Here is a 26447-nt window from a genome sequence, read left to right as displayed (position 1 = left end):
AAATCTCCCCTCCTCTAGCTTGGATCCATTCCCCCAGTCCTATCACTCCCTGATACCCTAAGAAGTCCCTCCCCAGCTTTCTTGTAGCCTCCTTCAGGCCCTGGAGGACCACAAGAAGGTCTACTGGGAGCCTTCTCCTCTCCAAACTGAACAACCCCAACTGTCTCAGCCTGTCCTCATAGAGAGGAGCTCCAGCCCTCTGATCATCCTCGTGGCCCTTCTCTGGACATGTTCTAGTGCCTCCAGACCTTTCCTGTACTAGGGGTTCCAGAACTGGACGCTGTGATCCAGGTGGGGTCTGAGCAGAGGGGGAGAATGCCTTCCTCACCCTGCTGGCCACACTTCTCTTGCTGCAGCCCAGGCTCTGCTTGGCTCTCTGGGCTCAGTTGTTGCCCAGAGGGCTCTTTGCACTGGCTCAGTAATATGATGCTTCTTACATGTACCTTACAGCTTCACTTTGATGGCAGAGTTATCTGTGTCTAAGGCTTGGAGACTTCTTCAGCAGCTGTCTGCCCTGAAAGTGATACAGCCTTTATCCTCTGAATGGCAGAGAAGTGGAAATATCTAAGTGTTGTAACAGAATTTTCCCTTGACATTGCAGGTGCAGCCTCTGCTCGCAGGATCAGTGACTGTCATGATCCATGACTTGTGCTTGGCTTTCCCTGCCCCAGCCAAGGCAGAGATTTCTGTCTCTGATATCCAGGAGCTGTATGTCCGAGTTGTTGACAAGGTTAGTGACTGGGGGAGCCGAGTTTTCAGCTGAGCCAGCTCCCTTGTGCTGGTTATCAGCACAGAGGTGAGACAGGGACAAGACAACAGGATGTCATGGCTGGGGCCTCTGCTGCAGTTCTGTCACCTCAGAGAAACAGTCTGATCTCCTGTGTTTGTGTTCCTCCCTCCCAAACTTACCCTTTTAGGTTCCCTCAGAGTCCCAGGTGTCTCTGCCTCGATGTTGTGTGTGGCAGCAGGCTGCAGTTCAGCACTTCCCCAGCAGTGTTAATTCACCCTTTATATGAACACACTCATTTACATCTCCCATTGTTTCCAGTGCATCAGAGTAAGTCTTTGGCCCCAAGGTCACAGGATCACAGGATAGTAGGGGTTGGAAGGGACCTTTGAAGATCTTTGAGTCCAACCCCCCTGCCAGAGCAGGGCCATACAATCCAGCACATGTTGCACAAGAGATCATTTTCTGGATGTCATATTTTAAAGATGAACCAAAAAACCCCCAACTTCCAGCTCCTTTTCCTTGCTAGCTTGGGTGCATCTTAGACCAGCTGGATGTTTTAATTGCACCCTTGCCAGCTGCAAGCCCTGAATTCATTGATGTAATTTGACACTAACCAGAGCTGGCAGGGACTGTTCTTGAGGATCGGTGCTAATCTGACCCTGGGGCTGTATCTCGTAACACCCTACTCCAAGTGTGATGCAAAGCAAAATGAAAGTGTTTGTGCTAATAAATAGGAAGAGTTGTAATGAAAGATGAGTGCCTGTGTTTCAGGTGGAGATTGGGAAAACAGTTACAGCTTATGTCCGAGTTCTGGATGACTCCAAGAAACCTTTTCTGGCAAAATACTTTGCTGTCATGGATCTCAAACTGAGGGCAGCATCTCAGATTGTTTCACTTGTGTAAGTTCATGGATTTTTTTTTTTTTTGTTTTTAATTATTATTTAGCTGCAAATATGTTTACAAGCAGAGAAAGAATGAAGATACTGCCTTGGAAGCATGGCAGTGTGCCATGAGTGGGGTTTGATTTGGTTACCAGCATTCCAGTGCTGCAAGGAGGCTTCAGGAGAAGTGGAGAAGGACTATGTGCCAAGGCCTGGATTGACAGGATGAGAGGGGTGGCTTCAAACTGGAAGAAGCTGGATTTAGATCAGGCATTAGGAAGACGTTCTTCCCTAGGAGGGTGGTGAGGCACTGGAAGAGGCTGTCCAAAGTAGCTGTGTTCAAGACCAGGTTGGACAGGGCCTTGAGCAAGCTGGTCTGGTGGGAGGTGTCCCTGCCTATGGCAGGGGGGTTGCATCTAGCTGATCTCTAAGGTCCCTTCCAATCCAAATCATTCTAGGCTGACTTAATTTTGGTGAAGTTTAAATTACCATTTAAGATAAAACAGAGGCTAGAAAGAGCCATGCCATGATGTTACATGCAGAAAGGTGATGGTTACCTTGATTTTGCTTAAGATGTAGTCACTGAGTCATCCTTATGATACAGCTGCTATGCACTAAAGTAGTTCTCTGCATCTGTTATTCAGGCAATTTACAGGATGTGGCAGTGTAGGCTGGGTGCCTCCTGGGCTGCCACATAGTAGGTGGACAGAGGAAAGCCTATTTCTACCCATAAATCCTTCACCCTATAAATCTGGCTGCAAAGTCATTCTCTTTCTCTTTCTTCCCTCTCTGTTCCTGTGGGAGATGCTTCCCTGTTGGGTAAATGGTAGGGGAGTACTCAGGCCTCTTAAGCCTGTTTAGACCTAATGCCAGCATAAGAAGGTGGGGGTGGGGGGGGGTGTCAGTCCCAGGCCTGGCCAGCAGTGGGGGGGGAAGAAATAGCCCTGGGGGTTTTGGATGTACCCTCAGGTGGGCAGAAGGGAAGCCCTGGGACCTTTGGGTGTGGTGTAAGGGAAATCTGTATGCTTGGGATATGCACACCACTATGCTTTGTGGTTTCTGAGGAATATCAATTACTTTTCCATGTAAACTTTCCATCACTATCCAGCCCATTTGTGTGAGCATCATTCTTTTACCCCTCTTGGGGCAATAGAGCATCTGTCCTGTTCTAAACCAGGATAGAGGATCACAGGCTCACAAGATGTTAAGGGTTGGAAGGGTCCTCTGGAGATCTTTGAGTCCAACTCCCCTGCCAGAGCAGCACCATAGAATCCAGCACGGGTTGCACAGGAATGAATCCAGATGGGTCTTGAAGGTCTCCAGAAGAGGAGACTCCACAAGCCCTCTGGGGAGCCAATATATTCAATGATGAGTTTATTTTACTGTGTTTAGGAGTGTTAAGATGTCTTTTTATGTGTTTCTCTGCTGCAGCCCACTCAGTGAAGCTCTTGATGACCACACTGCTGCTTTTCTAGTGCATGGGATGGCCATCGGGCAGACGAGTCTTACGGCAACTGTTGCTGACAAAAGAGGACAAAGAATCAACTCTGCTCCCCAACAGATTGAAGTAAACCATTTCAGATAAAATAAGGAAAATCTCTGTATGGTAGAAGGAGGTGATGGTGCCCCTGTACTGAGCACTAGTGGCCTTGCACCTTGAGTTCTGTGTCTAGTTTTGGGCACTGCAGTGTAAGAGAGATATTGAGGTGCTGGAGTGTGTCCAGAGGATGGCAGCAAAGCTGGGGAAGAGTCTGGAGAACAGGGCTGGTGAGGAGCAGCTGAGGGACCTGGGGTTGTTGAGTCTGGAGAAAAGAAGGCTGAGAGGAGACCTCATTACTCTCTGCAGCTCCCTGAAAAGAGGTTGGAGTGAGGTATTGGTCTCTTCTCCCAAGTAACTAATGACAGGGCAAAAAGAAATGGCCTCAAGCAGCACCAGGGGAGGTTTAGGTTGGATACTAGGAAAAATTTCGAGAGTGCAAGAGTGGTCAGGCATTGGAACAGGCTGCCCAGGGAGGTGGTGGAGTCACCATCCCTGGAGGTGTTCAAGAAATGAGTAGACGTGGCAGTCTGGGACATGACCTAGTGGTCATGGAGGTGTTGGGTAGAAGGTTGGACTGGATGATCTTAGAGGTCTTTTCCAACCTTAATGACTGTATGATTCTATGAATAGGAACAGTATCACAGTATATAGTAGGTAATTTATTGTGTAGTAATTAACTTGCCAGAGGAAGCCTGGAAGTGATCCAAGTGCTCCTCTGTTGCAGATTTCATAGTGGCTTATTAGCTGCAAGGGATGAGTTAAGTTTCTGACTGCTCAATTCACTGGAGTGAAGCAAGTGAAGACTCAGTTTTATATCATCTTGTGCAGTTTTGTGACACAATTGATCTTCTGTTTGTAGGTCTTTCCTCCATTTAAACTACTGCCAAGGAAAGTGACCCTAATTATTGGGGCCATGATTCAGGTAAGACAGCTTCTTACCTATTTTCTTTCTCTTGTAATTTCTGTTTCAAAATGAATGTGTAGAACTTCTTTCTCAGGAGTACATTGTTCAGCTTGGCAGCTTAGCTGCATTCACACTGAATGCTCCTCCTGACCAGAATAGGTCCATTCTTGAGACACCTTCCACTTGAGTGTTTTGTACTCAGTTGTGCTGAGGGAGTTTCAGCTTTTCCAGTGGGAAATAGCAGCCCAGCATTTAGAAATCTGTCACCTCCATGAACAAGCCTAGTGGGGCCAGTTCTGCAGACTGAAACACACAATCAAACCACGTGTGGTGAGGAGAAGGGGAGGTAAACTGTTCTGAAACTTCCTGGGCTGGATGTTCCATGGATCTATTCTATTCTGTGTGAAGCACTGTTACAAATAAAGGGGTAATGAGGTGAGATATTAATAATGATAGATTAATTATTTATTAGTGTGACTCTGCTTCCCATGTAACTTGATACAAAGATCATAAAGGCTGTAAATGTTTGGTATTTGGTTGAGATTATCTTCACAACAGGAATGCTTAGAAATAGTTTGAGAGTTAATATTTGGAAAGATAAATCCAGAAGCAGTAACTATTACCCCTACTATCAAAAGGAAGGAAGTTCCCAGAGACTTTAGGAATATAACATGCAGCATTGGGAGTGCGTGATGATTGTGGGAAATCCTCTTACTGTCTCCTTTATTGGAAAAATCCTCCTGAACTGCTATGGCTGCTTTAATCTACATAAGTGGGGGGTGAAAGACCCAAGAGAGAGGAGCTCATGCTCTCTGCAGCTTACCTGTTTTATCAAGCCAGGCTAATTTTTCAGAAAGCAAGTCCAAAAGCCACAAAGGCCAGAACACATGCCCGGGCTTGACCCAGCAGGGGTTCTGTGCCTGCCATGTGGCCTGTGGGAAGGGCCCTTGTAAACTCCCTGATCCACAGGCCTGGGAGAGGGAGGTATCTCCTCTGGCTCCCTTCATCCCAGCTGCTCTGTTTTCCCCCATCCCCTCTTGCTGGTGGGGAGAGGGGGTTTGGGTGTACTGCCACAAGCACATAGTGCACTTCTGTGCATAGCTCCTGTGTGTCCCAGTCCAGCATCACTCATGGAGCAATAAGCCCTGAGGTGGGAAGGCTCAGAAGCCTTTTCTTACTGAGAACGCTGTGGTGCTGAGCAAGGACTGTGTGGCATGAAGCAGAAGTATCTGCTGGGTTAACCTGAGGTGGTCTGTGTGCTGTTCATTACAGATCACTTCAGAAGGAGGCCCTCAACCCCAGTCCAACATCATTTTCTCCATCAGCAATGAGCAGATTGCCTCGGTGAGGAGCACCGGGCTGGTCAGAGGGGTGGCTGTCGGCAACGGCACGGTGACAGGAGTGGTGCAGGCTGTTGATGCAGAGACAGGGAAGCTCCTTGTGGTGTCTCAGGTAATGCTTTGTGATACTGCTTGGGGCTGGAAGAGGCTCTCTTGAACTCAGGGGTTTGGCTCAGAAGGGTAAAATCTCTTTGCATCAGTCAAGTTACCTTTGTGCTTTCCTGGCTTCCTTCAGGAGGTGGGAAATGGGAACTCAGCCCTGTGCTGGCACAAGTTGATACTTCCAACAGATGGCTAAATCTTCTTGTGCTTTAAACCAAAGTCCTAATGAGAACCCAGGAAGACTTTATCAGCAGTCTGGGATCTTTACAACTGACCAATAGAAAAGCCTGTCTAAAGAAGCCCTTCTAAAGCAGCAGAAGGCTGTCCTTGGCTGCTTCACCTTACAGCTGAGCAGTGTCTTGTGTCAGGAGAAGTCAGAAGGTAGCTGTTGCCTAACAAACATGCTGGCTCTGAAGCTCTGGGCAGGCTCTGTCAAAAGCTATCAGCCTGTGCTGTGTCTGAGTCAGCCTAGGAGTTCAGTCCCTGACACTCCATCAGAATCTGTATCCAGATAATTTCCTGCCAGCTGAGTGTCAGGGAGCTGCTGAGCAGGCCTGTGAAGGGTACACAGGTGCCTGGAACTTGCGTGAGACTCAGAACAGCAGAACTTGGGCCAAATCTTATGGCTCTTCATTTGAGGTCAAGGTAGGACAGCTGCTGCATACCAGAGAGCTCTACTGCTTGAAAGATGTCATCACAGGCCAAGAGGAGACAAAGTGATCTTTCTGTTAAAAAAGCTCTCTGTGCTTTGTCTGCCTTGATGCTGTTACAGGAACCAGAATGATCTTGAAAGCTAAACCTACTGCCCTATGCGGTCCAGGTCTGACCTTGCCTCCTTGGTACGCAGTAGGAATAAAATGTATCAGGAATGTCATGATCTGTGAAGGGCAAACATCAGAGTATCAACACCTAGCATCTTGTTCTTCTTGGTTGTCCCATGTGCTGCTTGTACCCTTCTCATTTCCTTCCTGTACCTTCTGGGTTTATTCATCTGTCTTATTCTCCTAGGGGGCCACTATGGTCCAGTCCCTTGGTGTCAGCTCTCTGCTCCATTGAGCTCCATCATTGCCATCATCAGGAGTTTTGACCAGAGTTGAGGTTTATTCATTTCTGTAGCATTTTAAGTGCCTGTCAGTCCAAAGTTGATGCTTCTGTAGTTCTTTTACAGTCCTACAGAATGATGTCCATTTGTATTTTCTGTGCTGAGTCACGTGCAGCTCACATGGCAACACTGATTAGGTAATGGCAAACCAGTGAAGAGATCCTGAAGGTGACTTACAGTGTCCTCCGTTCCCCCTTTGCAGGACAAAGTGGAAGTTGAAGTGGTGCAGCTGGCAGCTGTCAGGATTCATGCACCAATCACACGGATGAAAACAGGCACCCAGGTTAGTGGCTGTGTGTGAAAATGTTGGCCTGCAAGCTGTGACCATTCCTGCCAGATCATCTGATCAGAGAATGGGTTGGAAGGGACCTTAAAGGTCATCAAAATAGGAGAAAAGGGCTCCAAGGGCTGGAGCACCTCTGCTATGAGGATAGGCTGAGGGAGCTGGGGTTGTTCAGCCTGGGGACAAGACGACTCAGGGGGGATCTTAGTGCTGCCTTCCAACACATAAAGGGATCATTCAGGAAGGCTGCAGAGGGACTTTCCTGAGGTGTCTGGAGACAGAACATGGGGGAATGGTTTGAAGCTGAGGCAGAGCAGGGTTAGACTGGAGCTGGGGAAGAAGTTCTTCAGTGTGAGGGTGGTGAGACTCCAGAATAGGTTGCCCAGGGAGGTTGTGGATGCCTCCTGCCTGGGGGTGTTCAAGGCCAGGTTGGATGAGGCCTTGAGCAACCAAGACTAGTTGAGAGGCATCCCTGCCTCTCTGAGGTCCTTTCCAACCTAAGCCATTCTGTGGTTCTGTGAACAGGAGAATAATTCAATTTACTTTACAGTGTGCAAGTCCTGCATGAGCTCTGCAATCAGCAGCCAAGCATTCCTCATAGAATACTATCTGTGAACAGGAGAATAATTCAATTTACTTTTTACCAGCTGGTGGTCAAGTCCTCTGCATGATGCCTTCTTGCAATCCAGCAGCCAAGCCATTTCCTCCATAAGAAATACTATCTCTGGGGCAAGGAATCTGCAGTTTGTTTGCTCAGTGCAAGTGTGGTTAGCATCACAGAAGTCTGTAAGGAAGTTGTTTTTTTCCTTTCCTAGATGCCAGTGTACGTGATGGGCATCACCAGCAGTCAGACTCCTTTCTCGTTTGGCAGTGCTGTGCCAGGGCTAACATTCCACTGGTCTGTCACCAAGAGGGACACTCTGGATATCAAGACAAGGCACAGTGAGGTAGCTTCTGTGTGTGCTCTTGCACATGTGTGTGTGCTAGGGAAAGGAAGCTGCCAGGGAATGGCAACTGAGACAATACTGCTGCTTCCATTGCCTTCAAACCACAGGGCAATTGCCAGCACTGGGGGTGGTGTTTCCTTTGCCTCAGTGTCAGTTCATTCTGTCAGTAACCTTTTCATCAGCCTTTCTTCTCTCCAAGGCTTCTTTTCAGCTTCCTGCAAAATACAACTTTGCAATGGATGTTTATGGCAGAAGAAAGGGAAGTACAGGCCTGAAAGTTGTCGTGAAGGTCCTTGATCCTGCAGCCAACCAGTTTGAGAACAGGGCAGAAGAACTGTCTGATGAAATCCAAATTCAGGTATGATGATGCTCCTGTTAAGATTTTAATGTCTGCTGAATTAAAGCCTGAGTATAAGGCAGGAATTTGAAATGCAAAGGAGTAGTTGCAGGTTTGGTGTATCTTTGAGCCCTTACTCTTGTTTGTATAACCTTCTGCTGTTTGGAACCCTCCAACCAAGTTCCTCAGGTGTTGGTAAGGTTTACACTGAACAGCTACACACTGCTGTGGTGCCTGAATGAATTTCAGGCCTCAGGTTTTATTGTGGGGCACCTGAAATGGAGATGATTTGTACCTTGGGGATAAGCAGTATTAGAGCTGCAGAAGAACTTTGCTGCTGAATTCCCCTCTGCACAGTAACACTTCTTGGGTTTAGGTCTTGTCACTAATGGAATCCCAGCATGGGGGGCTGGGAGGACACTTCTGGAGATCACCCAGTGCAACCCCCTGCCCAGGATCACGATGTCCAGGGGGCTTTGGAATCTCTGTGGAGCAGGAGACTCCAGAGTCTCTCTGGGCAGCCTGCTCCAGGGCTCCAGCACCCTCACAACAAAGAATCTGTGCAAGCAGGGTAATGTGGATCAGGAATTAGCTTCTGAAACGAATCTCCTGATTGTTTCTACTTATCATGCTTTTGGGGAACAGGAAGAAAACTGGAAAATGTGTTTGTGGAGTGCAGCTCATGTTCATGGGCTCAGACTTGGGGCAGTCTAAAGTAACTTGGGTGAATGTGGGAGTCTGCAACAGCATTTTATTTGAGAAGCCTTCTGGTTTTCATGCTGTTTGATAGTGTAGCTATAGCCATAGCCATGACTGCTCTTCAGAGTGATTTGTGGAATCAAAGAATCATTAAAGTGGAAAAAGCCCTCTAAGCTCATCAGCTCCAGCCTTCTACCCAGCACCTCCATGACCACTAGACTAGTGCCACATCTTATTGTTCTTTGAATACCTCCAGGGGTGGCTGGGCAGCCTGCTCCAGTGCCTCACAAGATACTACCAAGACACTACCCATCCCATTCTCATTGAATTCATCTTTCATTTTCTTGTTTACCATAAATATATTATTACAGTAAAAACAGAAACACCTCAGTGTGTTACAGTTTTACTTGGTGGGTTTTTGTTTGGTTGGTTGTTTTGTTGTTTTTGTTTTTTGTGAAGGTATGCTAAATGGAAATGAATTACCTAGCTGCACACAACAGTAGGCTTAAAATACCTTCTATTTTTCAGGTGTTTGAAAAACTTCATCTAGTCGCTCCAGAAGTAGAAGCAGAACAGATCTTAATGTCACCAAATTCCTTTATTAAACTTCAGACAAACAGGTTAGTGATGAGTTTTTGTCCTGTGAGTTGTGCCAACAGTTTAGCAAAGTCCTAAAGCAGTTGTGTTTGAAGTGAGCTCTTGCAGTCTCTTGTCAGAGTATCACATAATACACAAAGTCACTGGTGGTTAATCATGGCTCAGCTGTACTCCTGGGCTCTGTCAAATCTCCTGTTAGCTGGATTATAGCTAGAAAATTCCTTCAGTAGTTGGAACTTTGAGATCCTTGGTTTAAAAGATGCTGAGCCAGTTACAGCAGTACCCTGCTTCCACTGGAGGTTTTTTTTCTGGGTGATCAAGGCTCTGCTCTCTCTCTTACATGGAGGCCATGGCTGGATTCTGAGATTAAAAAGTCCTTTTTACATAATCTGTTTTCAAAGCCTGATTTCAGCTTTGAAATTTGGTTTCTCTAGCATAAGAAGGTGCACTTAGAGACAATAGGACATACCCTGAGGGTGAGGCTTTGGATGCATTTACTTTTTAAGGGAAGGGAACTGTTCCTTTCAGTGGAGCTCCAGTGGCTGTGGTCATTCAGCATCTGCTTTTGAAACACTTGCACAGGAGCCCTGTCATTTGTACTCAGGTACCCGTAGTGTTCTGCTGCCTCTTCTGAGCAGTTTGTCTGAATAATTCTTCATGGAATTGCTACATCATGGAATCACAGAATGGTTTGGGTTGCAAGGGACCTTAAAGATGAACTAGCTGCAACCCCCTGCCATGGGCAGAGACACCTTCCACTGGACCAGCTCGCTCAAGGCCCCATCCAGCCTGGCCTTGAACGCTTCCAGGCTTGGAGCCTTCACAACTTCTCAGGGCAACGTGTTCCCAGTGCCTCACCACCCTTCTCATGGAGAAGAATTTCTTCCTACTGTCTGATCTAAACCCACCTTCTTCCAGCTCAACACCATTGTCCCTCATCCTGTCACTCCAGGCCTTTGTCAAAAGTCCTTCCCCAGCTCTCCTGTAGCCCCTTTTAGGTACTGGAAGGCTACTCTAAGGTCTCCTTGGAGCCTTCTCTTCTCCAGGCTGAACAACCCTAATTTTCTCAGCCAGTCCCTCTGTCTCTCAGACAGAAGTGCTTCAGCCCCCTGATCATCTTCACAACCTCCTCTCTAATGGTTCCATATTGCTTGAGAGAGTCCAGCACAGAGCCACAAAGACGATTAGGGCAGTGGAACATCTTCCTTACAAGGAGAGACTGAGGGAACTGAGGGCTCTGGAGCTTGGAGAGGAGGAGACTAAGGCGCAACTGCATTGCTGTTGATAAAGATGTGCAGGATGAGTGCCCAGAGGCTGGAGCCAGGCTCTGCTGGGTGATGCCCAATGCCAGCACAAGGGGCAGTGGTGGAAGCTGAGGCAGAGGAAGTTCCATGGAAACACGAGGAAGAATTCTTTCCTGTGAGGGTGACGGAGCCCTGGAGCAGGCTGCCCAGGGGGGTTGTGGAGTCTCCCTCTCTGGAGATATTCAAAGCCCACCTGGCTGTGTTCCTGTGTGACCTGCTCTGGGTGACCTGCTCTGGCAGGGGGTTGGACTGGATGAGGTTTCGAGGTCTCTTCTAGCCCCTGGCATTCTGTGATGTTCTCATTTTGGGGCTCCAGAGTTGGCCCCAGCTCTGCAGGTGGGGTCTCAGCAGAGCAGAGGCGCAGAATCCCCTTCCTGTAGGTGATACCAGTTTCTTTATCCCATTTCTTTATCCCATTATCTTTGTGCAGTGTCAGAGCCCCTGTGTCTGAACCCTACTACCAAACCAAACAGCACTATGGCAAAGGGCAACTAATGCTTTAATGCTCCCTTTTCCCTGGGATCAAATGAAGTGTTTCTATCTCAGTGGAGGAGCTTGGAAAGACAGAAAAATAAATCATTTACAGGTCTTCCAGATGATGTGATAAGTGACTCTTACAAGTAGCTGATGGCTCAGAATGCTCCCTAATTACAGCTTATATTTGTTCCCTTTATTAACATGCAAACATCATGGGGAGGGTTATTCCCAAAATTAACCTTGGCTACAAAGCCATTTCCAGGAGACTGATGACATCCATTAATCAAGCCCCAGACTTTCTCTTCAGTGCCAGCACTGGCCCTGCCAGACTAATCCCCTTCAAGGTGCTGCTCACAGAAAAGGAGAGCAGCAGCTGTGTGCTGTAGCCTCAGCCACCACTGTCTGGATTCCAGCATGCAGCAGGGGGTGGTGATGCTGCAGGGCAGTGATTGCAAACTAGACTGCCACCCATGCCCCTGCCACCCGTGCCCCTGCCCAGCCAAGAGCTCTTCCAAGGCAGCTTGAACCACAACTTCAGCCTTTCTTAGACTACAACACAGGCTGGTCAGCTTTTATTGCAGGCATGTGTTAAAAACACATCGCAAGCAGTAGTCTTGTAGCTGTGGATGATAGACTGGTGCTGATGTGAGTTTGCTCATTCAGGGGAGCCTCCTGTCCTCTGTTCTCTTTGTTCTCTCAAGGGACCACATGGCCTCAGTGAATTACCGCCTCCTGGATGGACCAGATAAAGTTCCTGTGGTGAGACTGGATGAGAGGGGCTTCCTTACTGCTGGCTCTTTGATAGGATCATCCACCATTGAAGTTACTTCACAAGAGTCATTTGGGATCAACCAGACCATTGTGGCTGCTGTTAAGGTAGAGTCATCTCTCTTTTCAGCTGTGTTAGCAGTGTGGCATCACTGCTGTGACAGGGATGGTAAACTGCACTTCATCAGCTGCAGCTCTGAAAAACCTGAAGTAGTTAACAGTGAGTTCTGAGCTTTGAAAGACACTTTGGGACACCAAACTAAATGGAACTACAGGAAGCTTAACAAGGGCAACTGTAGAGTCCTGCAGCTGGGGAGGAACAACCCTCTGTACCACTACAGGTGAGGGACTGACCTGCTGGGAAGCAGCTCCATGGAGAAAAATCTGGGAGTGCAGGAAAGCAACAAGTTCCCCATGAGCCACTAATGTCCTTGTGGCCAAGAAGGCCAATGGGATCCTGGGGTGCATCAAGTTGAGTCAAGGGATATTATCTTCCCCTTCTACTCTGCCCTGGTAGGCCTCATGTGAAATGCTGGGTCCAGTTCCGGGTTCCCCAGCTTAAGAGAGACAGGGAACAACTGGACAGAGTCCAATGAAGGCTACAAAGATGCTGAGGGGCCTGGAACATCTCTGTGAGGAGGAAAGGCTGAGAGCCCTGGGGGTGTTGAGCCTGGAGAAGAGCAGCCCCAGAGGGGATCTGATCAGTGCTCAGCAAGAGCTAAAGGGTGAGGGGCAAGAGGCTGGGGGCAGACTCTTGTCTGTGGTGCCCAGGGACAGGACAAGGGACAGTATGCACAAACTGGAACCCAAGAGGCTCCACCAGGGAGAAGAAAAACTTCTTTGGTGTGAGGTGCTGGAGGCCAGAAGCAGGCTGCCCAGAGAGGTTGTGGAGTCTCCTTCTCTGCAGAGATTCCAACCCCCCTGGGCATTGTGATCCTGGGCAAGCTGCTGTGGGTGCCCTGCTTGAGCAGGGGGTTGGACTGGATGATCCCCAGAGTTCCCTTCCAATCCACACCATGCTGGGACTCTGTGAATTACAGTGGGACAGAAGCCTTGGAGCAACTTGTTCTCTCCCATATCCAGGGAGTCTGAGCAGTGTTAAGCTACAGGATAACACTGCAGCCTGTCAAGTCTACACAGCACTGCTGCTTGCTTCAGTCCCCAGTGCTGGCAGACAAAAATAAGAAGCAGCAGCAGTGATCTGGAGTGCTAAATATAAATACAGCAGCTGCTGTGAGGTACCCCAGTGATAACCTGGGTTTTCATGATATTGGAGATGTAGCTGTGCAGTGCCTCAGAATTTCTGTTCTCTGCTGGTTCCCTGCAGTTTAACTTTCACATATAATGAGAGTCAGTGTATGAGGAAGCCTTTCCTACCAGAGGCAATCTTTTAGCTGGTGTTGCCTGTGAGCTGGCAAGGAGCATGTCCAAGGCTGCCCTGTGGATGCTCCAGGGAAGGGCAGATCTGTAGCAAAGCTCAGCAGTTTGTTCCCAGGCTGGTGAGGCATCTTTCATCATCTGTCAATTGAGTGCTGTTGTCTGAAGTCTGATGTATCTTACTGGTTGGGCACTTGGGACATAAGGGAACATGAGGCCTTCATTGCAAGGTGTAAAGGTATGAAGGGGGCTGCAGGAGAGCTGGAGAGGGACTTTGGACAATGACATGGAGTGACAGGACGAGGGGGGATGGCTTCAGACTGGAAGAAGCTGGACTGAGATCAGGCATTAGGAAGAAATTCTTCCCCATGAGAATGGTGGAGAGGCTCTGGAACAGGTTGCCCAGAGAAGTTGTGGAGGGTCCAAGCCTGAAGGTGTTGAAAGCCAGGTTGGATGAGGCCTTGAGCAACCCGGGCTGGTGGGAGGTGTCCCTGCCCATGGCAGGGGGATGGGAACTAGCTGGTCTCTAAGGTTCCTTCCAACCCAAAGCGTTCTGTGGTTCTGTAGTTTCTGTTCAGAAGTCTTTGTGCCAAGAACTTTCATCTGGCATCTGACAAGGTGAGCCTTGAGATCCCCACTGCTCCCCTTCCTCGTATCCCATTTTACTCTGTCAGCATCTTTCCTGTGTCCCAGCTAAAGGAGGAGGAAGTGCTGACTTGAGATGGGTTGTGAGTTTCGTTGTTAGGATTCCTGTGGTGGCTTGATGGATTTTGATTTCGATTATGAATTTTGTTTTTCATCACCGTGTTCAGCTTTGTAGGACAGGATGTAGGTCTGTCTTCCTGGGTGGAGAAGGAAAGAAGTGGTGGCTTAGTTCCACTAAAGCCATGCCTGCTGCTGGCTGGTGGCAGTGAAAGTCTGCAGCTCTCTTGCAGGTCACCTTGTTCCTTCCCTTCGCTGCTGGATCCGGCGAGTGAAAGGCGTCCAAGGAGTGCGGGGCTGGCTCAAATGACATTCAGTCAGCACATCCTGGTGCTGGAGTTCAGTCCCCCTCTGGGCATTCTCTCTGTACACACAGGCTATCACAGAACTGTGGAGTCTGTGCCCTGTGGTGTTCAGCTTGGGAGCTCTTTGTAGGAGGAACCATCCCAGGACAGTATCTTGTACAAATGATTTGATTTCCTGCACTCCACTTTATGGGAATCACCTCTGCCCCCTCACTGTGACCTTCTGAGGTAAGGCAGTGCTGCTGCCTTCACCGTGTGGATGAGGAGCTGGGAGAGAGTTGGAGTGGTTTTGCTGAAGGTCATGTGGAAAAACTTGTGCCAGAGCAGAGATGAGAGTGAATCTGTTGTGTCATCCTAAGGCAGAGCTCTCTCCTTCATGCTGTCCTTCCCTTTCATAAGCTCTTGTTTGGGCTCTTTACAGCTGTACACAATTAAGAACCAAACTGCTGCAGCAGCACCACCTAACACTTAGTCCTCCAGCTTTGCTCTACAAAGACTGTCCTGTGGAAGGCAAGGAGATGGGGGAAGCAGGCAGGGACAGCCTGCAGAGCAGGGAACCCAGCTGAGCACCCACCTGTGCCAGCTGTACTCAGCTCACTGCAGCCAGCAGGTCTTGGGATTCTCCTGCCCCTCTGCTCTGCCTTGCTGAGAATACACCTGCAATCCTGTGTCCAGTTTTGGGCTCTGCAGTTCAAGAGAGACAGGGATCTGCTGGAGAGAGTCCAGCAGAGGCTGTGAGGATGCTGAAGGGACTGGAGCATCTCTGCTATGAAGAAAGACTGAGAGATGTGGGGCTGTTGAGCCTGAAGAGCAGCAGCCTGAGAAGGGGAGCTGATCATTGTCTATCAATATCTGAGGGGTGGGTGTCAGGATGAAGGTGCCAGGCTCTTTTCAGTGGTGTCCTGTGACAGGACAAGGAACAAAGGGCTATAACCTCGAATCCAGGAGGTTCCACCTCAACATGAGGAGAAACTTCTTTGGTGTGTGGGTGCTGGAGCCCTGGAGCAGGCTGCCCAGAGAGGTTGTGGAGTCTCCATCTCTGGAGAGATTCCAAACCCACCTGGATGTGTTGATGTGTGACCTGCCCTGGGTGCCCCTGCTCTAGCAGGGGATTGCACTGGATGATCTCTAGAGGTCCCTTCCAACCCCTGACTTCTGTGATTCTGTGAAATAAAAAGTACTTTAAAAACTGAGCTGCTTTAACAGTAAATAGCTGCTTTCATCAATATTAAACTAAGCAGTTGTCCCTTGTGGGACAGTTTATGAGGTGAAGTAAAGCAAGCTTGAAAGTCTGTCTGGAAAATGGTGGTGGTGGTAGGTGGTGGGCTCAGGCAGTTGGGCAGGTGCTGGTGTGCACTGATGTTCTGCCTGCTTCTCTCAGCCTGTGGAGGAGGCAGCAGGACAGGCTGATATTGTAGCCACTGCTGAGGGGGTTTTTGTCCTCACCAAAGATGGTATTTGCTTGAGGCCAAATTTGTCCTTTCCCTTTTAAGTTTTGACATGCACATTCTCAGACTGCAGAGTTTTACTTTTTAGCTGAGCCTCTTAGCTCAGAAGAGAAAGGGATTTTCCTACAAAATAAGCTTGAGGGCTTCTTTTAAAATAGTTTTCTCTGTATATTTAAGGGGGGGTTTGCTTTCTCTGTCCTTCCATTATTTATTTTCCAACAGCTGTAATAGAAGGAACGGATAGAGTTGGTTTGGGTGGGTAATTTTGCTTGAGAAGTTACTCAAGAATAGTAAAATGTTATTTGAAAACCAAGCCAAAACAAGTGAAGTCTTGAAGCCTTTGCCTTCAGCCAAACCTCCTTCATCAGAGTGTTACTGCAGGGACATGGGGGTGGGCACAAATGGATTACCTGGGACACCTTCTGGAGCAGTTCCTAACATCTGTCTGAGGTTAGGAGAGGTCTCGAGGCAACCAAATGCAGCCTGCTGTGACCCCTCAGGGTTTGTCAGATGCCAGTTCTGAGTGCCTGTCTGTGGCACTGCACTTCCACTGCCCAGGCCTGGCTGCAGCATCACAGCAGTGGCAGTACCAAGGTCGTTGTGCCTGGTGGTGGGGTGGAAAATGGACCCAGCACACCAGAGGAAAGGTATCAGGTGTTGCTCCTGCCCAGCACTGGGAGCTCTGTTGTCAGGCCATTGTGGGTCTGTTTGAGGGGCAGCAGTTTGTGGTTTCTGTGAGGGTGTTTGACAGGGATTTATCCCCCACTGGGCAAACCTCCACTCAGAGCCAAGGCTGTTAGAAACTGTTTCATCTTGGCTTCTTCACCATCTGCAGGGCAAGCAGGCAAACAGTGACCATCCCATCCCCTTATGCTCATGTACATGGCAAGTCACTCTGGTTAGAGTAACTGGTGAGTTCAGCTTCCTCTTTAGCCTGAAGGAGAGCAGCCTGGGAGAGGAACTTCTCAGTGCTCAGCAACAGCTAAAGGGTGGGGGGGCAAGAGGCTGGGGCCAGACTCTTGTCTGTTGTGCCCAGTGACAGGACATGGGGCAATGGGCACAAACTGGAACCCAGGAAGCTCCATCTGAACAGGAGAAAATTCTTTGGTGTGAGGGTGCTGGAGGCCTGGAGCAGTCTGCCCAGAGAGGTTGTGGAGTCTCCTTCTCTGGAGAGATTCCAAAACTCCCTGGGCATTGTGATCCTGGGCAAGCCTGGGTCAAGCTGTGGGTGCCCTGCTTTAGAAGGGGGTTGGACTGGATGATCCCCAGAGTTCCCTTCCAATCCACACCATGCTGGGACTCTGTGAATTACAGTGGGATAGAAGCTTTGGAGCAGCTTGTTCTCTCCCATATCCAGGGAGTCTGAGCAGTGTTAAGCTACAGGATAACACTGCAGCCTGTCAAGTCTACACAGCACTGCTGCTTGCTTCAGTCCCCAGTGCTTGCAGAGAAAAATATGTAGAATTATCAGGTGGGAGGGTGTAAAGGGCCAGAGTTTCTTCAGCAGTGTTCAGTGACAGGGCAAGAGGGAATGCACAAGAACTGCAGCACATGGAATTCTGTCTGAGCATAGGACAGCACTTTTTTCTTGTGGGGGCTTGTTAGACACTGGCACAGATGGCCCAGAGGATTTGTGTTTTCTCCATCCCAGGAGATTCTCAGGTCCAGCCTGCACGTGATTCTGGACACCTGGCTCAAGGTAATCCAGCGGGAGTAGAGCGTGGGACCAAACAGTTTCCAGAAGCCCTTTTCAACTTCAGCTATTCTATGGCCCTGTGAAATAACTGTACTGATAATAACAGAATTGTTAGGGCTTGGAAGGGACCTCTGAAGATCACCCAGTCCAACCCCACTGCCAAAGCAGGGTCACCTAGGGCAGGCCACACAGGAACACATCCAAGCAGGCCTCGAAAGTCTCCAGGATGAAGACTCCACCACCTCTCTGGGCAGCGTGCTCCAGCACTCTGCCACCTTCACAGTAAAGAAGTTCCTCCTCGTGTTGAGATGGAGCTGCCTGTGTTGAAGTTTATCCCCCATAGCGAATGGTGCAGAGAGGAAGCTTTGTACGTTTGCATAACGAGAGCCCTTGTAGATGACTTTATTTTTACAGAAGTCTCAAAAACAACAAAAAAGGCAATTTAATGTTGCTTTTCATTGATGTTTTTACAGGTCTGCCCCATCTCATACCTGAGAATCTCCATGAGCCCTCTTCTGCAGGCAGCAAGCAGCAAGGCCCTGCTGGCTGTGCCCCTGGGCGTGACGCTGAGGTTCACAGTCCACTTCCACGACAGCTCTGGAGAAGCTTTTCACTCGCACAACGCCCTGCTCAGCTTCGCAACCAACAGGTAGGGCTCTGTCAGCTACTGACAGAAAGCAGAGCAGGCCAGAGGGCAGCCACAGCGAGGAACAAAGATTGTTCCAGAGACCTCAAGTGAAGACACAGCTTGGGCTGGGTTTGGTGAAGACAGGATTTTGTCTCTGCAGCCTTCAGAGGCACCATAGCAGGAAGAAGAGTTGCAGTTAGCAATTGATATTCTCTAGCAAGTGGAAATCTGCCCAGATAAGCCTGATCCCCAGCGGGGCCTGCTGGGCTCCAGTTCTGCTTTAAGTGACTCTGAATCATCAGCTTGCACGCATCAGTGGCCTATATACACAACTGATCCTACCAGCATCACCTCGCTGCCTTCCTCCTGCTGCTCTGGTACACTGACTCACTTCATTCAGGCTTATGTAAGGTGGGGAACCTTCTGCATCAGGGCCTGTCTCTTCAGATAGGCTTGTGCAGCCTCTGCTCAGCAGAGCCAGGCCTCCCAAGGCCTCAGAGAGTAACAAATACTCTAAGCCAGCCTGCTTTGGTCATTAGTGAACAATCGCTAATTCCATTACTGTAACAGAGCTCATTTCCTGCAGAGCACTTGGCAGTTGTAACACAGTGAGCATGATTAAAGGGCAAGAAAAAAGGGGCTTGAATGCAACATTTTCTTGTTCTCCTACCAAAATGGTCTGTGAAGTGTTCTACAGCATACAGAGGTCCCTGAGATAACAGTGCCATAGCTTCTAAAACAGCTGTGACAGAGCTGCTCCAGCACAGGGCTTGTCATTAGCCCTACAGAGAACAGCATTGCACCTAACCTCAGGTGCTGTTGAAACTGACACTGTGGCTGTTGCTCAGCCGGGGACACTGCCAGGTGCTCTGCATGTCAGTGTCTTTAGGAATGCTGAATTGGGGTAAATATCAGAACTTGCAGTCAAATATGGTTTCAATTTGTGAAGCTGTGGCTGGAAAGCTGCTAATTGGGCTTTCAATGTCTTTGCTTCTTAACTCTCCTAGAAAAGGGGAAAGGGAAAGAGACCACCTCATTCTGAAGTTCTGCAGCTCTTAAAATGAGGAGGAAGCTCTCAGTGGTTCTGAGAATTACAACCTCAGTATTTCCTCAGCATAACAATGTGAGAACTGAAGTTTGCCTCAGCAGCACCTAAACAATGGTTAGATTTTCCTTATGTTGTCAGACTTCATTAGAAGATAACCAAAGCATTGTCAACCACCTAAAAAGAGCTCCAAATCTGCTCTTTATTGCAGAGAGAATGACATGAGCAAACTTAATCCAAAAGCATAGAATCACAGAGTGGGTTGGTTTGGAAGGGACCTTAAAGATCAGCTAGTTCCAACCCCCTGCCATGGGCAGGGACACTTCCTAGTAGACCAGGTTGCTTAAGGCTCCAGCCAGCCTCCCTTTCAACACTTCCAGGCTTGAAGCCTTCACAGCTTCTCTGGGCATCCTGTTCCAATGCCTCACCAGCCTTCTCATGGAAAGTTTCTTCCTAATGTCCAATCTCAATCCAACTTCTTCCAGTTTGAAAGCATTCCTCCTCATGCTGTCACTCTAGACCTTTGTACAAAGTCCTTCTCCAACTCTCCAGCAGCCCCCTTCAAATCCTGGAATGCTGTTAACTAAACCAAACCCCAGTCATGGCACACTGCCATGCTTCCAAGGCAATACCTTCTCTCCTTCTCTGCTTCTTCTGCCTGTAAACATATTTTCAAGTGAATTTAAAAAACAAAACAAAACATCAACTTACACAAGTGAAACAATCTTCCACCTTGAAGCCATTGCCTCTCAGCCTAGCACTACAGGGACTTCTATAAAGTCCCTCCCCAGCTCTCCTGGAGCCCCTTCAGGTACTGGACGGCTGCTCTAAGGTCTCCCTGGAGCCTTCTCTTCTCCAGGCTGAACAGCCCCAATTCCCTCAGCCTGTCCCCATATGGGAGGTGCTCCAGCTCTTGGATTATCTTCATGGCCTCTTCCGGCCCTGCTCCAACAGGTCCCTGTCTGTTCTGAGGACTCCAGAGCTGGCCCCAGTGCTGCAGGTTGGGGTCTCAGGAGAGCAGAGCGGCACAGAGGGGCAGAATGGCCTCGCTGCACCTTGCCTTCAGCCGCAGGTCTCCGGTGTTTGCTCTGCAGGGACGACCTGGTGCAGGTGGGGAAGGGAGCCACGAACAACACCTTTGTGATCCAGACAGTGAACGTGGGGCTGAGCCTGCTGAAGGTGTGGGCTGCAGAGCACGGCGGCCTGGCCGACTACATGGCGCTGCCGGTACAGCACAGCATCCTGCCCGAGCTCAGCGCCGCACTGCCTGGGGATGTCCTGTGCCTCAGCACCGCGCTGCCGCCGCCGCCACACGGTGAGCCGCCCCGCAGCCCCGGGAGAAGCAAATGCATGATTGATGCTGTTTGTCCAGCATCAAATGTCATTGTTCCTGGGAATGACAAAAATAACTCTCATCATCTCTTCTAACTTTAATGGTGCCCAGCGCTGTGTGGCCTGTGCCAGGCTTCAGACATCTCTGTTCTGGTAGCTTCAAAGGTTGGGCTTTGGGGGGGTTCATGGTGAGTCAGGACTGCCCAACTTCACTCTGCTGTTTGATTGGTATCATGAATGGGCTTCAACCAGTGAAGCTGCAACTCACCTGGGTGTTGGGCTGCCACCTGAACACCTAGAACCTGATCTCTGTGAATTATAGAATGGCTTTGGTTGGAAGAGACCTCAGAGATCATCTACTCTAACCCACCCCCCCCCCCCCTCGCCACGGGCTGGGACACCTGTCAGCTAGACTTGGTTGCTCTAGGCTCCAATCTGCCCGTGAACACCTCCAGGGAGGGGGCATCCGCAACCACTCTGGGCAACCTGTTCAGTGTCTCACCACCCCCTCATACTGAAAAACTTCTTCCTAAGATCCCTACTCTTCCTCAGCTTCAAACCATTCCCCCTTGTCCTGTCTCTAGACACCCTCAGGAAAAGTCCCTCTGCAGCCTTCCTGTAGGATCTTTTCAGCTATTGGAAGGCAGCTCTAAGGTCCCCCTAGGGTCTTCTCCTCTCCAGGCTGAATATCCCCAGCTCCCTCACCCCATGCTCACAGCAGAGGTTCTCCAGCCTTTGGATCATGTTTGTGGCCCTCCTCTGGCCTTGTTCCAAGAGTTCTATGTCCCTCATGATAGGGACACCAAATTGGTAAGCGTGTGTAGCCATGGTGGTGTTGGGGTGACCGCTGGACCTCGATGATCTTAGAGGTCTTGTCCAACCAAAACAATTCCCTGATTTTGTGGTGCCTGTGCAGTAGGCACATACCTGCAGGTACTAGAGAGGTCATGAAATGTTGCAGTTAGAGTTAGCATAACTGTCCTGAACAGTGTCCAACTGGTGTGTCTTAGGCCTGCCAGGCGTCTGGAGCTCCTCAGCAAGCAGCATCCTTCAGGTCGACTCCAAGACAGGTGTGGCAGTGGCAAGGGATGTTGGTGTGGTCACTCTGTATTATGAGATTCCAGGATTGCTCAAGACATACAGAGAGGTGAGGCACTGTCAGATCCACCTGAACTGCTGGGGTGGCTTTGCTTCAGGGGGAACCTCACCAAAAGGTATTCTTTCCTTATTGTCTTATCAGTACCTACAGACATTCTGTTTAAAGGAAGCTATAGAAACAGGGCAAGTCCTGGCCAGGCTGGATTGATCAGCTGAGGCCACTGGGATGAAGTTCAAGAAAACCAAGTGCCAGGACGTGCACTTGGGTCACAAAACCTCACCTGCAGTGCTCCAGGTTTGGGGCTGAGTGGCTGGAAACTGCCCCCCAGAGAAAGATCTGGGGGTGTTGTTCAACAGCCAGCTGAAGATGAGCCAGCATGTGTCTAGGTGGCCAAGAAAGCCACCAGCATCCTGTCCTGGATCAGCAATGGTGTGGTCAGTAGGAGCAGGGCAGTAGTGAGGCCACACCTTGAGCACTAGGTTCAGTTTTGGCCCCTCAGTCCAAGGACACTGAGAGGCTGGAGCGTGTCCAGAGAAGAGCAACAACAAAGCTGATGAAGGGTCTGGAGAGCAGGGCTGGGGAGGAGGAGCTGAGGGACCTGGGGTTGTTTAGTCTGAAGACAAGAAGGCTGAGGGGAGGCCTCATTGCTCTCTACAGCTCTCTGAAAGCAGGCTGGAACCAGGTGGGTGTTGGTCTCTTCTCCAACTAACAAGTGGCAGGACAAGAAGAAATGGCCTTAACTTGCACCAGGGGAGGTTTAGGTTGGACATCAGAAGAAACTTCTTCCCTGAAAAGATTCTCAAAGCCTGGCACAGGCTGCCCAGGGAGGTGGTTGAATCCCCATCCCTGGAATGGTTTCAGAGGCACAGAGCTGTGGTGCTGAGGGCCATGGTTTAGCCCCAGCCTTGGCAGAGTTAGGGAATGGTTGGGCTGGATGATATGCAAGGGCTTTTCCAACCCAAACCATCTGATTCTAAACGTGAGTGCTTAGGGAGCGTTTGGGGTGCATCCAAATACACTGGGCTTTGGGTTTTACTCACCTGTGTTAAGGAGGAAATCATCTCTGGTTTTAACCTGCACGGTTCATATATTGAATGTTTAGATTCCTTTGCTGGGCTAAGTTGTTCCCACATGCTTACCAGTGTTGGATTTGCTTTTCTGAATGAAGCTGCAGTGCAGGCTGAGGTGCCAACAGGAGGTGTCTGAAGCACTGTATCGCGGTGCTGTGCCTCACTGATCAGCAGGGCTCAAGTGCATGGAAATGATTTTGTTTGTTTGCAGTGCAGTCACAGTGTTGACACAATTCCTGCAGCAGACATTCCAGTTAAATGAAATTTAGATGTAGAGCCTGATGCTGATTAACTTATGTGGGTTGGCTGGAAACAAAAAATGGTTTTATTAGTTTAAATTGCCTTGAAGAAGAACAGGAACTCTCAGAACCTCCTGTTGTAGCTATCAGGAGGTGCATTTCACACTCCAATCTGGTCTGGCCTTTATTTTTGTTCCATGATTATCAAACCCAGTTTTATTTCATCCTTTCAGATAGTGATTAACCCACCCCAGAAGACCAAGGGCATGCACATCAGTGGAGTGAAGACAAGCTTCCAAGGAGCTGCAGCCTCCAAAGTGCTGGTTTCAATTGGGGAGAGAAATACAAATTTGAATGGTAGGATAAATAAAAATATCTTGATGCTAATTTCAGAGTCCTGGAGCTCTGAAATCTCTTCCCAGAGAGGTTGTGGAGTCTCCTTCTCTGGAGAGATTCCAAACCCCTGGACACTGTGATCCTGGGCAAGCTGCTGTGGGTGCCCTGCTTTAGCGGGGAGGGGGTGGACTGGATGATTTCCAGAGGTCCCTTCCAACTCCCATGTGCTGGGCTTCTGTGTGATTGTTTATTTCATGTGTGAATATCTATGCTAAGAGGTTTGGGGTTGTGGTTTGGGTTTTTTATTTGTTTATAAGGGTCTGTGAAGCTGGTGTAGCAAGGTCTCTGTGAACCTTTGGTGCCTTGCTGGAATCCTAGGAGCTCTGGAAGAGTCTTAGGGCCACGTTACATAATTTGGAGGGTGTGTTGGGGCACTATTAAGATCTCAGAACTAAGATAAACAGGGAGATAATAAAGTGTTATCTTCTTGTTATATCAAAACCCAGCTGACAGGCAGTTAGCTGATTGCTTGCTTGTATGTTTAATGCCAATTGTCACCTCAAAGTTCCTGGTTTTGCCCTGAAGTCTTTTGCAGAAATTGATAGCAAATCTAATCAACACCAAGGTGAAGCATCACATTATGTCCTCTGTTCAATAAGTTGTGTTGTGTTTAATTACAGCTCCTTTTAGTTTCCATCTTAACACTTAGCACTTAACCAAACTGCACTGTGCCAGTTACTAGCCTAGCAAAACACATCTTACCAGAAACCAAAACATAAATGGAGACTCCCAGGCTCATAGAAGTTATTCAACAGACAGATCTGAGCTAAAGATACTCTTTGCTTCATTCTGTCCTGTAAATAAATTATTCCTGTAAAAAAAAAAAAAAACCAAAAAAAAAAAAAAAAACCACACAACAAAAAACCAAAGCAACCCACAAGATATAAAAATTGCATTGCCTGCCTCTGTGGCATTAGGACAGCTGCCTCCCATTGCCAGCTGCTTTAGGATCAGCATAACCTTGTCAAGCAGTTTCAGAAGGTGGCAGAATAACCTGATGTTTCTCAAGCCATGGGTTTGCTTTTAATTAAAATGTAATTTGTTATAATTTTCTAATTAATTAATTAGAGATTAATTATTTTGGTTTCTTCCCCTCAGAGGAGTGCTCAGCTGCTCAGACCGAAGCCATCGCTGAGCTCCGGCCACAGGCCATGATCAGCTGCCACCTTGAGTTTACCACTGATGCCTTGGATTTCCCAGCACGAGAGATTTTTACAGGAGAACCTGGATTTGAAGCAGTCTCAGGTGAGATGAGACAACATTTCTCAGGTTGAGAAGGCTCCAAGCCTGGAAGTGTTATCACAGAAGCACAGAATTATTTGGGTTGGAAAAGGAACAGCCCTCTTAAGATTGAGTCGAACCATCAGCCCAACACCACCATGGCCACTAAACCATGTCCCCAGGTGCCATGGCCACAGGTTTCTGGAACAACACCACCAGGGATGGGGACTCCACCACCTCCCTGTTCCAGTGCCTGACCACTCTTGCAGCAAAGAAATTTTTCTCCTCATGTCCAACCTAAACCTGGCACAATTTCAGGACATTTTCTCTTGTTCTATCACCTGAGACTGGGGAGAAGAGACCAACCCCCAGCTCACTCTAACCTCTTTCAGGGAGCTGTGGAGAGGAATGAGGTCTCCTCTTCTTCAGGATGAACAACCCCAGTTCCCTCAGCTGCTCCTCACCAGCCCTGTTCTCCAGACCTGTGCTGGTTTGAGGCCAGCCAGAACATCTCTTGCCCCAAAAGGGACAAAAGAATGACACACACAAAATGGATTGGAGAGTGATGGAAAAGTTTAAATGGAAAAGCAAATTGGTAAAGCTACAGAAAAAACTACAAACTACAAAGCATAGTGGAAAAGAACATCCTAAAGCATACAGAACCCCTTCACAGAATTCCCAAAAAGCTTCCCAATCCTCCCTTCCTCCCACCTGAGGGTCTGCCCAAACCCCTCAGGGCTCTTCCTTCGCCCCCGCTCCATTCTCCTCCTGGCATTAGGCCTAGTCAGGCCTAAGAGGCCTTGAGGATACTCCCCCGGCATTACCCGATAAGAGAGGACATCTCCCATGGGAGCAGAGAGGGAAGAAAGAGGAAGAGGATGACTCTGCAGATGGCTTTATAGGGCGCAGGATTTATGGGTAGAAATACGTCGTTTCCTGTGTCCACCCCTATTGGGCAGGCACCCAGGACACCAGAGGTGTATCTCATGCAGCAGTGGCAGGGGGCACCCAGCCCAAACTGCCACAAGACCCTTCCCCAGCTTTGCTGCCCAATGACAGTCACCACAACCTGTGTCATGATGAGATTGAGAGCAGCCCTGCAGTGAAGTGCTTGGGAGTGCTGGTGGATGAGAAGCTGGACATGAGCCAGCAATGGCACTGGCAGCCACAAGGCCAATGGTGGCCTGGACTGCATCAAAAGCAGATGAGAGGTGATTCTGCCCCTCTGCTCTGGTGAGACCTCACCTGCAGTGCTGTGTCCAGCTATGGGGTCCTCAACACAAGAAGGACCTGGACCTGATTGATAGGGTTCAGAGGAGGATCACAAAAATGATCAGAGAGCTGGAGCACCTCTCCTAGAAGGACAGGCTGAGAGAGTTGGAGCTGTTCAGCCTTGAGAAGGCTCTGGGTAGACCTTGGAGCAGCCTTCCAGTACCCAAAGGGCTTGGAGTGATGACAGGACAAGGAGCAATGGTTTGAAACTGGAGCAGGGCAGATTTAGGCTGGACATTAGGAAGAAGCTCTTCACAATGAGGCTGGTGAGACACTGGAACAGGTCGCCCTGGGGGGTGGTGGAGTCCTCATCCCTATGTCCAGTTGAAGCTACAAAGCTGTTGAGGGGCCTTGGAGCATCTCTGTGAGGAGGAAAGGCTGAGAGCCCTGGGGGTGTTGAGCCTGGAGAAGAGCAGCACCAGAGGGGATCTGAGCAATGCTCAGCAAGAGCTAAAGGGTGGGGGACAAGAGGATGGGGCCAGACTCTTGTCAGTGGTGCCCAGGGACAGGACAAGGGGCAATGGGCACAAAGTGGAACCCAGGAGGTTCCACCTGATCAAGAGGAGAAACTTGTTTGGTGTGAGTGTGCTGGAGCCCTGGAGCAGT

At 49.1% G+C, this 26447-nt stretch overlaps 1 protein-coding gene across 1 annotated transcript in view; it reads left to right on the top strand.

Moving 5' to 3' along the window:
* Positions 1 to 26447, top strand: part of NUP210 (nucleoporin 210) — an 81703-nt gene that overhangs the window by 50001 nt on the left and 5255 nt on the right. The window contains exons 21-35 of the mRNA XM_054387541.1: positions 602 to 730; positions 1502 to 1629; positions 3043 to 3178; positions 4011 to 4073; positions 5328 to 5507; positions 6802 to 6882; positions 7698 to 7829; positions 8029 to 8187; positions 9394 to 9485; positions 11945 to 12119; positions 18013 to 18188; positions 20307 to 20527; positions 21555 to 21691; positions 23186 to 23309; positions 24447 to 24593. Of these exons, the coding sequence (XP_054243516.1) occupies positions 602 to 730; positions 1502 to 1629; positions 3043 to 3178; positions 4011 to 4073; positions 5328 to 5507; positions 6802 to 6882; positions 7698 to 7829; positions 8029 to 8187; positions 9394 to 9485; positions 11945 to 12119; positions 18013 to 18188; positions 20307 to 20527; positions 21555 to 21691; positions 23186 to 23309; positions 24447 to 24593 (2080 nt within the window). The remainder of the gene's footprint in view (positions 1 to 601; positions 731 to 1501; positions 1630 to 3042; positions 3179 to 4010; positions 4074 to 5327; positions 5508 to 6801; positions 6883 to 7697; positions 7830 to 8028; positions 8188 to 9393; positions 9486 to 11944; positions 12120 to 18012; positions 18189 to 20306; positions 20528 to 21554; positions 21692 to 23185; positions 23310 to 24446; positions 24594 to 26447) is intronic.

Source organism: Indicator indicator, chromosome 15 (assembly GCF_027791375.1).
Source record: "Indicator indicator isolate 239-I01 chromosome 15, UM_Iind_1.1, whole genome shotgun sequence".
In the NCBI taxonomy this organism is placed as follows: domain Eukaryota; kingdom Metazoa; phylum Chordata; class Aves; order Piciformes; family Indicatoridae; genus Indicator; species Indicator indicator.
Note: the sequence above shows the minus strand (reverse complement) of the source record. Positions and strands in the feature narration are given on the sequence as shown.